The sequence below is a fragment of the Porites lutea genome, chromosome 5 (genome assembly GCF_958299795.1).
Source record: "Porites lutea chromosome 5, jaPorLute2.1, whole genome shotgun sequence".
NCBI classification, from domain to species: domain Eukaryota; kingdom Metazoa; phylum Cnidaria; class Anthozoa; order Scleractinia; family Poritidae; genus Porites; species Porites lutea.
In genome coordinates this window covers 26,332,537-26,344,548 of record NC_133205.1, presented here as the reverse complement: position 1 = coordinate 26,344,548, position 12,012 = coordinate 26,332,537, and the positions used below count along the sequence as shown (strand labels likewise).

General features: G+C 41.7%; 1 protein-coding gene across 1 annotated transcript; it reads right to left on the bottom strand.

Annotated features, from left to right (window-relative positions):
• Positions 1 to 203: 203 nt before the first annotated feature.
• LOC140938153 (uncharacterized) lies at positions 204 to 11,848 on the bottom strand. The gene is made up of 10 exons (XM_073387676.1): positions 11,668 to 11,848; positions 10,124 to 10,208; positions 9,276 to 9,396; positions 7,815 to 8,836; positions 6,982 to 7,332; positions 5,362 to 5,370; positions 4,681 to 4,862; positions 3,321 to 3,405; positions 2,662 to 2,785; positions 204 to 1,189 (listed from the first exon to the last, which is right to left on the bottom strand). The coding sequence occupies exons 1-10, from the start codon at positions 11,811 to 11,813 to the stop codon at positions 993 to 995; spliced, it is 2,322 nt and encodes a 773-aa protein (XP_073243777.1). The 5' UTR covers positions 11,814 to 11,848; the 3' UTR covers positions 204 to 992.
• Between the last annotated feature and the right edge of the window lie 164 nt (positions 11,849 to 12,012).

The following is a 12,012-nucleotide window of genomic DNA, read 5'->3' as shown; positions in this document are numbered from 1 at the left end:
CCTCAGTGTGACGGGTGCTATAGTGGGGGGATGGGCTGGGTCGTGGCTGGGTTGCGGGTTGGTAGGCCTGTGGGTGTTCTTCCGCCTTGGGGTGTACTGCGGTTGCAGCCCCCTGCCCATGGGCACCCAACCTCCACTTGCGACGCAGGCATTAAATGATAGAACATTTATTTTTATTTTGTATTATATATCATCATCATTATTATTTTTATATAGTTCAACAAAAAGTCGAACCAGTCGAACTCGAACTCTATGTTTCGGGATTCCCTATCGAAACCAGTGGCGCGAAATCATAATCTCAGTTTCGAATCATTCTTGTCAAAACGTGCGAATTAGTGCAGTGCCTCCCTGGGTCAAGGCAGCACAGAAAGCTGCAAAATTTTAGAGGAGAGAATTTATTATTGCATTTCATGTTGACTTGTTTCCACAAACAGGATAGCTCCACCCTTCGATGTGTAAACCCACAGTGATAAATCAATTTGATAAGGGGGGGTTTTGAAAGGGAGAAAGGTTTCGAACGGGGAGGTTACGTTGATGTAGCCCTCTCTTTCCAGTCTCCTCCTTTACAAGCAGATTTGGTTCATGTTTTTATTAAATAAACTTAGGAGCGATTCTGCGCGAGGATTTAAAATAGAATGATGTACACATAATATTCCAAATTTTGTTTTCATTGAAGAAATTTCTCGATTATTAAAATAAATATCAAAATGCCGTTAAAGCGCATTAGCTGACTGCAAAATATCGTTGACTTGACATTGACATGTTTATGTTAGCCTGCAAGCAAGCTAAGACGCTATAGGATAGTTACGTGTGAACTACACCACTAGCAGGGACGCGTCTTGCTTGAGCGTAACGTTAGGCGCGCGGTCGCTCGCAATTCCCAAATACATTGCTTGCTTGAAGGCTAATGGTGTGAAAAGAAGTCAACTGTGCTTGCGCTTCTGTCTTGAATTTAATAGAGCTGCAAATAAAGATATTGGCCTTGCTCGATTTTATCCTCTTTTCCAGCCTGGTGGGGTCTGGCCGTATGGCTGCATGCCGACTCTGTTAAATTGCCATCCGTTTTGGAACCAAGGACCGTTTTCATTCTGCATGTAGCCAGGCTGCTGCTCTGCGGCAGCTTGATCTTGTCCGATATTATCAGGAACTTTTTGTTTTAAAATACTATCCATGAATCTTTCGAGAGAATCTGGAAGAAGAAAACGTGTTTTTTTTAATTGCGTTAATGCTCTTTACTTGCGCAGAGCCAATGGTTTAATCATGATAGTGCATGGTTGATCCCAGTTTAACATCGTTCCCAGGGTCTTCTCCTTTTCGAAGATGGCGCTGTTACAGTGATATGGGCATCCCCGCGTTTTGGGCATCCCCATTCCCAAAACGCTAGTGATATTACAGGGGATACCCATAACACTAGGGTTTTGGGAAAGGGGATGCCCATATCACTGTGACGGCGCCTTCCGCCGCCCTGTTGGAGAGCGAGAAGACCCTGGGGCGACGATGATCCTCAGGCTTTCCTCAATGCTCTCCTATCAACTACTAGACAACCAAGAAACATAGTCCAGCCAGCTGCCCTCTCTAATAAACACCCTGGCTTCCCCTAACTACAGTATTGACAATAGAATATCCTACGAACGAACCTACATTTCTTAATTTCTCAATTGTTGGAGGACCCTCACACTTGTTTACGTCAGACGAGCAAATTTCATCACCAAGCTTCGTTTTGAAATGGTAGAGTTGCGAAGTTTTACAAAAATAAATTCCCAAGGCAGTAGAGTTAACAAGAATAGGGAGCGTAAGAAATGACAATGGCGGCGGCTACGAACACGTCACTTGAAAAAAGAATTTGCGCTGCTTCAAACGTTTTCGGGCTTATTCCACTGATCTCGATCAATTCGTCAAATGTTGGCAATTTTTACTGGAGTTGAATTCTAAAGGACTATATCAAAGTTCAGGAAAAAAAGATAGCTGTTGTCTAGTTTTCCCGTCTTCCACAAAACGTGAAATTAGGCACTTTCATGTTGTAGTTGCGCAGAAACGGCAAAGAAATCTGCAAAAAAGCGTGATGACGTTCTCGTTTCCGTCGCCTTCGTCGTTGCTTAAACTCCCTAATTTCTACGCCGCAAAGAGTGCAAATGCGATGAATTTTGCTTACAAACGAGACTTCGCGGTAAAATTAGCTCGTCTGACGTAATGATGTATAAGGCCGGGCCATTGCCGTTTTCACTCTAGTTGACGGACAAATCGGCCGGTCGGGCAAATGTTCCACAACTTGTTCGTTTAGTGTGCAGGCCAGAAACGGGAATTGTCTAGATGGACAAATCGAACTATGAAAATCATATTTATAGATTGATAAATTGACGGACAAAATCAGACGACCTAAACAACCAGCAAGACATTGTTCTTCCCGGCGTATTCTTTTTACGTTAGATGACCTGTCCATACAGTGTGAAAACGGCCAAAATTTAGTGGCGGATCCAGACCTGCAGATAAGGGGGATGGGGAGCGGTCATCCAGAACCTGAGATAAGGGGGATCCCGGTCCCGGTACCGGTTCCGGTCTTTGGGCCCCAGTTTGGTCGAAAAATAAGGGCCTGGTCCCCTCCCCTGGACCCGCCACTGAAATTATCATAGGGCCTTGGTGGTTTAGTGTGGGCTATGTTACCTCTATCCTGGTAACCGCTGTATTCACCAGCATATTGTCCTCTTCGGAAAACTTTTAGTTGCGGCCAACTGTGCACATTAAACCTGTTTTCGCAGATACTTCTTCCCTCACCAAAGCAGTCAATCTGTTAAAGTTAGAGAGGGTATTCATGGTTAATCATATCATTACATCTGTCCTACCCAATCCGCAGGTCGAAGACACAATCAAACTTGTCTTTACCCACCATGTCTTTGAAACATTTACCGGTATTAATTCACTTTCTACGTTGTATATTTTCAACCATGTGATGGCAGGCTAGCTAAGTCTGCGTATAGCAAGCTGTGGAGAATCGTCTCGTAGGACGAAAGATCTCAACTTTTAAACTGCTCTTAATACAAAGTGTTGGATGAAAATGACGAGTCTACAACCAACTCAGAAAGTTTTCTTGTAAGGGTCGGTTGAGCGAGTTTGCGGGCAGAATACACTCTAGTCAAGAGGGGACGGGCTAGAAAACATGCAACTCTTGCCAAGCAGAGCTTAAAAAATCCTCTATTCCTATCCATAGCTGTTCTATATTTTGATCCTGATTGGTTGCAGGCCCGTATGTTAACAAAGAAAAGCGAATGTGTTTAGTTTCTTTTCTGAACTTGGGAATTATAAATTATACTTCTAACACCAACCTTTGCAAAGACGTATTTTCCTTTACGTGCAAAGTCTTCTGCAGCAGCGTCAAAATTAGGTTTTAGTTTAGCACAGTCGCTACACCTAAAAAGAGAGAAGTAAAAGGAGTTCATTTGGTATTCATTGCTAACTGACTTTCTTTTACTAATTATTATTCATAATTGGCAAGGGGAACCCTCGCTGTTAATCAGATTCCGTTATTTTTAAGAATATGGTAAGAAAATTAGAAAGCGTCAAGAAATGCATCTGAATGTGGCCTACTTATCGATCCTTTTTACCACCGTTTTGAATCACGATATCGGCGTTTGGTTGTTGCCGACTATTTACATGGGAGCAAACGAATGACATCATTCGTTCAAAATGGCGTCGCGTGGACAATTTCTGAGCAAAACATGGGCGTCTAGGTCTTTGCACACTTAAGTCTAATACATGTATCCTTTCAATAAAAAATTGGAATTCTGACCGAGTTGAGGTTCCCTTTACGTTCTTCATTCTGCAATGAATACTGAGGCACCTGTTTGCGTGAAGAGAACGCAAAATGGAATCGATCGTTCGCTGAGCCATTTTGTTTGAAATGCCTCAGAAAATCTGGGCTGTAATTTTAGGCGAAGCCTGCAATTTGTACTCTAAGCTTTTTGGTCTTTTTACCAGATTTGGCTCTTCACTTTGTAATGAGTTCCTCTCTTCCCGTGTTTCAAGAAACATTTTCCATGTTGGGGGAGGGGGAGGGGGAGGGGGATGCTGACTCTGATGTAACTTGAAGAAGGACGCTAAGGAGATTCTTCTCTTAGTAAGTCTTATGTGGTCGATGCGGTTTATGCATGAAATTTTCAGCCGGGCAGTTTGTGTCGATAACAATGGGAACAACAATGTCTTACAGGGTTGATCAGACCACTCACGGTTCAATGCCATTACCATGTAGCAAGCTGAGGGCAAGACAGTGACCGAAAATTGGGAATGCAATAAAATACACTTAATATAAAGTGCCCAGACAACACTACAAAGACTGCTACAATGGTTATGAAGTCTTTGTTCCTTTTCGTATTAGCTTATAACCAAGGAAAAACAGATAATAAGAGAAGGAAAAAAGACTTCCTTGATTTTGTCTTTACTGACTTACCTGTAAGATCAACGACCTGTACATGGCTTCAGTAATGTCTTTGGCTTGTTATTATAACTTTCACTCTAAACCTATCCAAGCCACTGACATAATAACAAAAGCCAGGGCGTACAAGTTCTGTATCCGTGAACTAAAATAGTACTACTCTGTACTGTGATCTACTTTTTTGTTTTATATTTTTCTGTCAAATCAAACGGACCACACAGGGAACAAGTTGACAGGGAACATAATTAACTCACCAAGGAGCGTAAAAATCCACCAACATCACATCTTTGTCCTTGAGAAAATGATCAAAATCCGAATTGGTCAATTTAAACACAGGACTCTTGCTTTTCAAGGGAGCGCAAAAGCATGGGCCCACAAGGGAAAGGGCAATTACAAATAAAAGTGGAACCATCGTGCGATTTTTCTGATTTTGATTCTATGCGAGAAAACCTGAAATGTTTATTTGAAGTACCCTCAACATTTTACGCCTCATATGTCATTTGAACGGCTCCTTATTGGTTGACATCTGACCCCTCCAGTGGTTCACTTATTGCATCACATGATTTTTAAAAACGAGATTTATTTTCCTGCTCCTGTTGAGAGTTGAATAAGTTGCAAATTCAAGCCTTTTAATTTACAGAGTTTTTGTGAGGGAATGTATTCTGTTGAAATGAAGAAATGTCACAAGGGTGTCTTTGACACTACACGATAGCGACTGACGTTGAAATTTTATTCGTGAATTGTTATTTTTCTTTCTGAAACTGACCTATGTGATTTTGCAGGTATGTAATTTACTATTCGTAGGAGCAGTGAATATTCAACCTGCTATTTAAAAGAGATAACTATTATAATGCCAATCACGTTTATTAGTGTTTTGAGAGCTGGCTTTTATAAGATTATTAAGGAAAAAAGGTTGAAATCTGACGAAAGGTTACCTCGTAAATCTACAAAGAAAAATTCAAAGAATGATCAGTTTTAATGGTGGAAATATGTATTCATGGTAAGCAACAGGTAGAGAGCTCAAGAATAAAACGCAGACAGACCACGGTTGCTTAGCAACTGAAAAATCCCGGATAGGGCGCTCAGGTGTCGGCAAAATGTTCAGAGGTTTCCAGCAATCTCATCCCAGGGTCTTCTCGTTTGCCATTATTATACGTTTCTGGGAAACTGCCCACCTACCCCTCCCCTAAGCCAACATTAACACTTACCTCTCACTTAGGGCAAAACATTGGCTTAGGGGAGGGGTAGGTGGGAAGTTTCCCAGGAACGTCTAATGATCCAAAATGACCTTCTTCGGTTCCTCAACGGTTCGGTTTGCCACCCAAAAAGGCACGACCATGTTTAGCGGAAGACAGGAGTCAGTGACTGCGATAACTAACAGTCGGTCCTCCAGATGTTGTTCCTTTTCTTTTCAGTTTGAGGACGTGTACGAGACGTCCTAACTATAAGGCTTTGACTCAGAAATGTCTTTAGTGGTTTGGATCCGTGGTCGCGTGTTGGAGGTGGTCGTTTACAAGACGTGGTCCAACATGGAGGTTCGACTAAGTAACTTATGATAAGCGACTTTTCGTTTGACTTTACATAAAGCGGCCTTACCGTAATTTCAAGGGGACTACTGAAAAAACGAACTTGCCACTATATACGTAAAATGCCCAGAATGGCAATTATTTTTTTCGTGTTTGAACGTCGAGTGAATTAAATGAATTTACAGAGCATTTCACAGCCAGTTTGAACAAAAGCGACACCTGTCGATAAGACCCGTCCATCATAACAAAGCATGTTTATATTTCATATTAGCAAAACCACCGAAACCAGTCCGTAACTTTTATGATAATGGGATTCAATCTGTGCTTTATTAAATTCTCAGTCTTTATTTTTTGATGAACAAAAGCATCTGTTTTTCAAACAGTCTGCTTTAAAGCTGTTTTTGTAATGCAGGTATCAATGGAAGGGACGGGCCGTAAGGGAGGGGTACGGGCATAGGTGTGGTGTTTGAACACTTCTTTGACCACAAATTTTGCCCCAACTGCGGTTCTGTTATCGCCAGAAAGGGCTATGTTATCAAATGCGAACTATTTTCCCGTAATAATGTGAGCTTGTGGCTTTCATTGCATCGTCCATATTTAGGAACTGCATTTTGCCAGCTTTTTTACAATAAGGAAATTTATTTTAACGGCACGTAATAAAAACTCAAAGTCTCTTGAAAATATATTTTACTGTCTTTTTACTTACAGACTATCTATAGACAAATATAATTTGCGTTTAAAATGCCCAGGTTGTATCAACAAAAGTTCATAGAAATTTAGTCTATAGTCTGTCAACAATCCTACTGAGATGCATTTTGAGATGCATTTAGTGGGCATTATATACTGATCCTTTTACCACGTTCCTATCCCATAAACGTTTAGTTTGAACTTGTTTTAAACAAGTGAATTTATAGGCCTCTAATAATGATCTTAAAGATAAAAAAAGTTTGAGGTTTCAAATTTGTTTCAAATCCCTTTTCTTCTTGGCAAACATCTCGAGTTTTTTTTACTTTATTTCGAATCTGTTTATAATCCGGATCCACTTCCATCACCATCAATGCCGACCGGGCCACGAGCCGGCGAGGCTTGCGACTCGGGAACCCCAGATCCAGATGCCATTTGATCCAAATGAGATGTGGTAGCCTGGGGCTTGGCCCTAGCACCATCAACATGTGCTAGAGGAGGACTGGACTTAGCTGTGTTGCTTACCCTGGTTACAGCATTTTTCAACGCATCTTGGATAGCGCTTTCAATGTCTGCCTTAAGATCTTTAAGAGCAGAAGTGTCCGTTATTTTTAGAGAATTGCTTAATTCTGCTGGAATAGGAGGAGCTGGTTTGACCACAGGCTGGGGCGCCGCCTTGGTCACTGGCTGGGGAGCCTGTGAATTAACGCAAAAGTAATTAGTTACGTTCTAACGGGTCTCTCCAACTAGGTTCCAGTGAGTTTTCAGCTTGATAGAGATATCTGGTCAGCAAGTACACTATATATTTTGCCTTCGAAAGTAAAAAAACGCCAAAATACCAAACAACTACATCAACTATTCTACTTTTAACGATACCGACAGGAAGCAGCGTGGCCGAGGAGTCAGCACCTCGAACTCCGCAATCCGGCGGTCCCAGGTTCGAGTCCCGCTCCGTCAACTTCCTGGATTTGGTCTCGGTTGTCTCGAGTTCAAATCCTTGGCAACGCTTGTAAATAGCCAACTGGTAGCCTCCTGTCAGTTGGGGTTTTCAATTTTGTTATGCTGTTTTTAAATTATTTGTGCCAGAATTATTTGAGTGGAGTGCGCTTTCAACCTGCTAAAGCCATATACCTAGTCAAATGAATTAACCGTATTTTATGGCATTCATTTTCAGATACCTGTGGTTTATTGAAAGCTTGCTGCTGTTGTTCTGTGGATGGGTTTTGATGGAATTGCTGTTGCTGCTGTGGAGTTTTTTCATCATAGTGAACTGCCAGTGCTGGTTTGAGAGCTTGCCGCTGTTGTTCTGTGGGTGGGTTTTGATGGAATCGCTGTTGCTGCTGTGGAGTTTTTTCATCATAGTGAACTGCCAGTGCTGGTTTGAGAGCTTGCCGCTGTTGTTCTGTGGATGGGTTTTGATGGAATTGCTGTTGCTGCTGTGGAGTTTTTTCATCATAGTGAACTGGCAGTGCTGGTTTATTTACCGGTTTTTTGTGTTTTCTATTCTGGTGTCTCCTGGAGGCGGCCATTTTACTTCTATAGTAAGGACTGGCTTGTGCTTGATAGCCGTATTGACTTGCAAACTGGCTTGGATAATTCCCGTACGCAGCTTGAGGATACGCCCGGTTAATTTGCACGTTTTGTGCTGCCAAAGCCTCGGGTCGGTAATACCCACGATAGGTCTGGGGTTGAGCGAACGAATTTACACCAGGACGAGGGGGCTTGGTAACCGCTCCTGGAAAGCTATGTGGGCTTGGATTTACCTCCCCTCTACTAAAAGCTGTTAGTTTAAGTCTGTATTCTTTGAGTCTCCTCTGGTAGTTCTTGTAAGCTGCGATCATTTTAAGCTTGGATCTGTAAACATCTAACGAAGCCAAGTTACCAAATTTGGATTGCAAAGTGTCTGGGCTGCTCCCCTGAGGAGCAGGGGAAGTACCTCCAAGATATGCTGCTGCGTTTGCAGGGTAATGTGTTTGCGCAGAACCGTAGAAGGAAGCCATAAGCGACGGGTTCTTCGCATGCATACTTGCTTCATTTATGTAATTTGGTGCAATGTCTGGGGAGGCACCTTGATTTGGAGAGGGATGGTGGAGGGGAAACATTGCTTGAGCTAATGATGCAGGCCCGGCTACCCCGCTAGTCAGCGGTGCATTTTGAGATGGGATTGATGTTACTGAGTCCACGTATTGCATTAGTGCACCTGAATAAAAAATGGCCATACTTAAGTAGAATAAGGATATTCCCTTCTGATTGGCTGTTCACTCCAAGTAAGCATGGTAAGGATTCTTTTGTTCTCACGCACAGTGGAACCTTGATAATTACGAACCTCCATGCAACGAAGACCCCGATAAAACAAAATGAAATTCTTTGACCTAGTTATAGTAAAAAGCACGGGGAAGGACCCCTTAATAACGTCCCTGTCTTCATCCCATTGTAGCTAGTGATTTTTTAAGTCCCTCAGTTATATTGGGGTCTCTCCCTGTAACATTCTTTGGGCCTGAATTTTATTGTTTGGAAAAAGATTTTTGTGTGTTTTTTTCTTTTTATAGAGTCTCATCAATAACTACCAGACTTTTTGTTTTCATAGGTTTCGTAGTTAAGAAAATTACGCTTTTTTAAATGACTTTTTATTTGCTCACCGCGGTCTCGTTGTCCAACATAGTCACCGATGTATTTTCCATATCTGAACAATTTTAGGGTGGGGTATCCCTGGATGTTAAACCGCTGACACAAATCCTTGCCGTCGTTAACGCAGTCTACCTGTAAAAAACGTCAAGCCACTGAATGAACTGGCATTTAGTACTTTCTTTAGAGAGAAAGATTCTTTTTTCTTCCTCTACTTCAACGAGTAAAAGTTAAATGTTTTCCTGTTTGAAAATGTTCGACGTATAATCTAACAAGATAACTAAGGGACGTTCTGTCAACCAAATCATTGCTCAGCATCAGATCGAAATGAGACGTCTTGATTAGCCTTAGAGATTAGTTGAGTGGAGATCTAGAGCACGAAACCTAACCCCTTTCGCGCTTCTCTCTTAAATTTGCCCCTTAAAACGACTGATACTTCGGCTACGTCTTGATTGTCAGATCAGGAACATTTCAAGGATTTTCCTGTCAGTCCAGTATCCGAGCTTGTTTCCTGTAAATGTAGCAATGAGACAATTGCACCATAACGTCATTTTACTACAACTACCAGAATGCTTCAGTTGTCGTTTTCTTGTGCAAATTAAGACTATCGTTTTTTAAACCTGATCAGTGGGATTGACAAATTTAAATAGGAAAGCAAAGAAAAATGAATTCTGGTAGTTGTAGTCAAATGTCGTGATCGCGAAAATGGCCTATGACCACGGACACGACAAAAAAGAATTTCACGCAACGACATAGACACATTCAGTGCATTAGTTATGACCATTGACTGATACAGTCACACATATAAGTTGGTAATTAAACAGTGACCAAGTACCTCTTTCGTGAGGTGCCTGGCACTCACCTTTCCGAATACAAACTGATTCTTTGCAGCCATTTGGTCGGCGGCCGCATCTAGTTCGGGGCTTAACTCTTGGCAATGATGACACCTTCGGAAGAAAACGTAAAATATTAAAAATGGTACAATAAATTTCTACTCAGAAATAGCAAGCTCAAAACCTCGTCTTCCAGCTTTTTTTAGTTAAGAACGAAGGTACAGGCTAGTCCCATCGGCCTAAATCCTCTGCGGATGCTGAGTTGATGCAATTTAGTATTTCTCATTTCTTCTTTACCTTACAGGTAAAGTAGAGGGAAACCTGGGAAACAAAAAAGGACCAATGATGTTGGCAATGGTTGCTTTAAAGGCTCCTAACGCTATACGTAGCAGCGGATAACAATAACGGACGATATAAACGTTATCAGAAATTTTGGTGCTATCTTCGAGATTTTAAACAATTATTGGATGTGATTTTTGTGATAATACTTAACGAGACCTTGAAAAAACAAAACAGAATCTAATAATTGTTCCATTATAAATTGTTTTGAAAAAAATAACTACAAACACACCGAGTATGTTTTTATGGCTGTTTGCAAAGATGCCTCTCGCTAGGTGCCTTGCCGAGTCCCTGTACGGCGTTTCCATTGGCCTTCTCGGTCAATTGACTTCGGTGATGTATCCGTAGCGAATGGGCGGGAAAAACCTAACTCCTTTCCTCGGACCACGTGACCTGAAATGCATCAGCCGCGCGGAATAACGAGTCCAACAGACCAGGCAAGTCAGGTGCCGTGATTTTAACAAAGCTCTTGAAAATCATGCTTTGCGCGCCCTACCTACAGATTAGACAGTTATCTGCAAGCATGTAACTAGTCATCTGTAGGTTACGCTGATTTTCGACCCTCTCATTCACCTGAACCCTGAGAAAGTTTGCCCTTTCAGGTGGAGCCTCATGGCAAAGGCCATTATGGGGAGTACCCCACGCCCCGCCAGGCTCCTTCCTGAACACATTTTATCGTGACGCCTCGGTAGAGACGGTTCCGAACGATAAAATTCGATACTGACAGGCTTAGGAAGCGCTTTACAGTGGTGCATATCAGATTTCAAGGTTTTATATTCAAACGAAGATTTTAGTCACCATGACTGACATCCTTTATTAAGCCCTCTTAAGATAAGATGATTTTAATCAAACAGGCAAATAACCTGTTGATTGAAACCAACAGTCAAGCAATACTTTCCAGAGTATTTTTAACTAAAGATTACGAATAACATCTTAAAACCCATTTGTCAATTTGGGATCAGTTGTTGTTCGAGGGAAATGGAAACTAGGATATCAAAATGCGACAAAGTAATGCATTTCATGTAAAATTGACTCCAAGAGGGCTTGAAGATTACCTGATCCATCGTGTCGCTTAATTTGACTTTAATTTGACCCGTTGGGTTCGACTGAATCCGAATCGAAGTATCACAGAGAATACGCCCTCACCAATCGTATTTGTGTCGAAAAAATGGCTCAAGACAAATAAACCAGTCAAGCATAAAATTCTTTGTTTATAAAGGTGAAAGGTACCTACCATGGCGCGTAGAATTCCACGAGCATAATGTCCTTATCTCGCAAGTTCCCCGCGAAGTCTTGCGCGTTCAGCCTATACACATTGTTTGATATGCCAAGGGCAAAAGAAACTTCAAATACAGCAAAAAGGACGAAAAACGATAACATTTTGACAAGCTAGAGCTAATAATACGGACCGGTTCTTAATCCCTGGAATTTTATTTTATTTGCTGTTAGAGAGGGTGTGGTGTTTCTATTGGCTCTTCTCGTTAGTCATTATTTATTTAAGGTACGTTACGTGAACCATCACAACCCGTTGTCGGGGCAGAAAACGTTTTAATTTCATCCAAAGAAAACACACACCCTT

What these genes read in the sequence shown, in the direction of transcription:
- LOC140938153 (XM_073387676.1), bottom strand. Translation starts at nt 11,813, where the DNA reads ATGTTATCGTTTTTCGTCCTTTTTGCTGTATTTGAAGTTTCTTTTGCC. An exon ending in TGTTGGACAACGAGACCGCG is followed by an intron (nt 8,837 to 9,275) that starts GTGAGCAAATAA and finishes TTTTTTATTCAG; the next exon opens with GTGCACTAATGCAATACGTG. An exon ending in CAGCGGTTACCAGGATAGAG is followed by an intron (nt 1,190 to 2,661) that starts GTAACATAGCCC and finishes TTCTTCTTCCAG; the next exon opens with ATTCTCTCGAAAGATTCATG.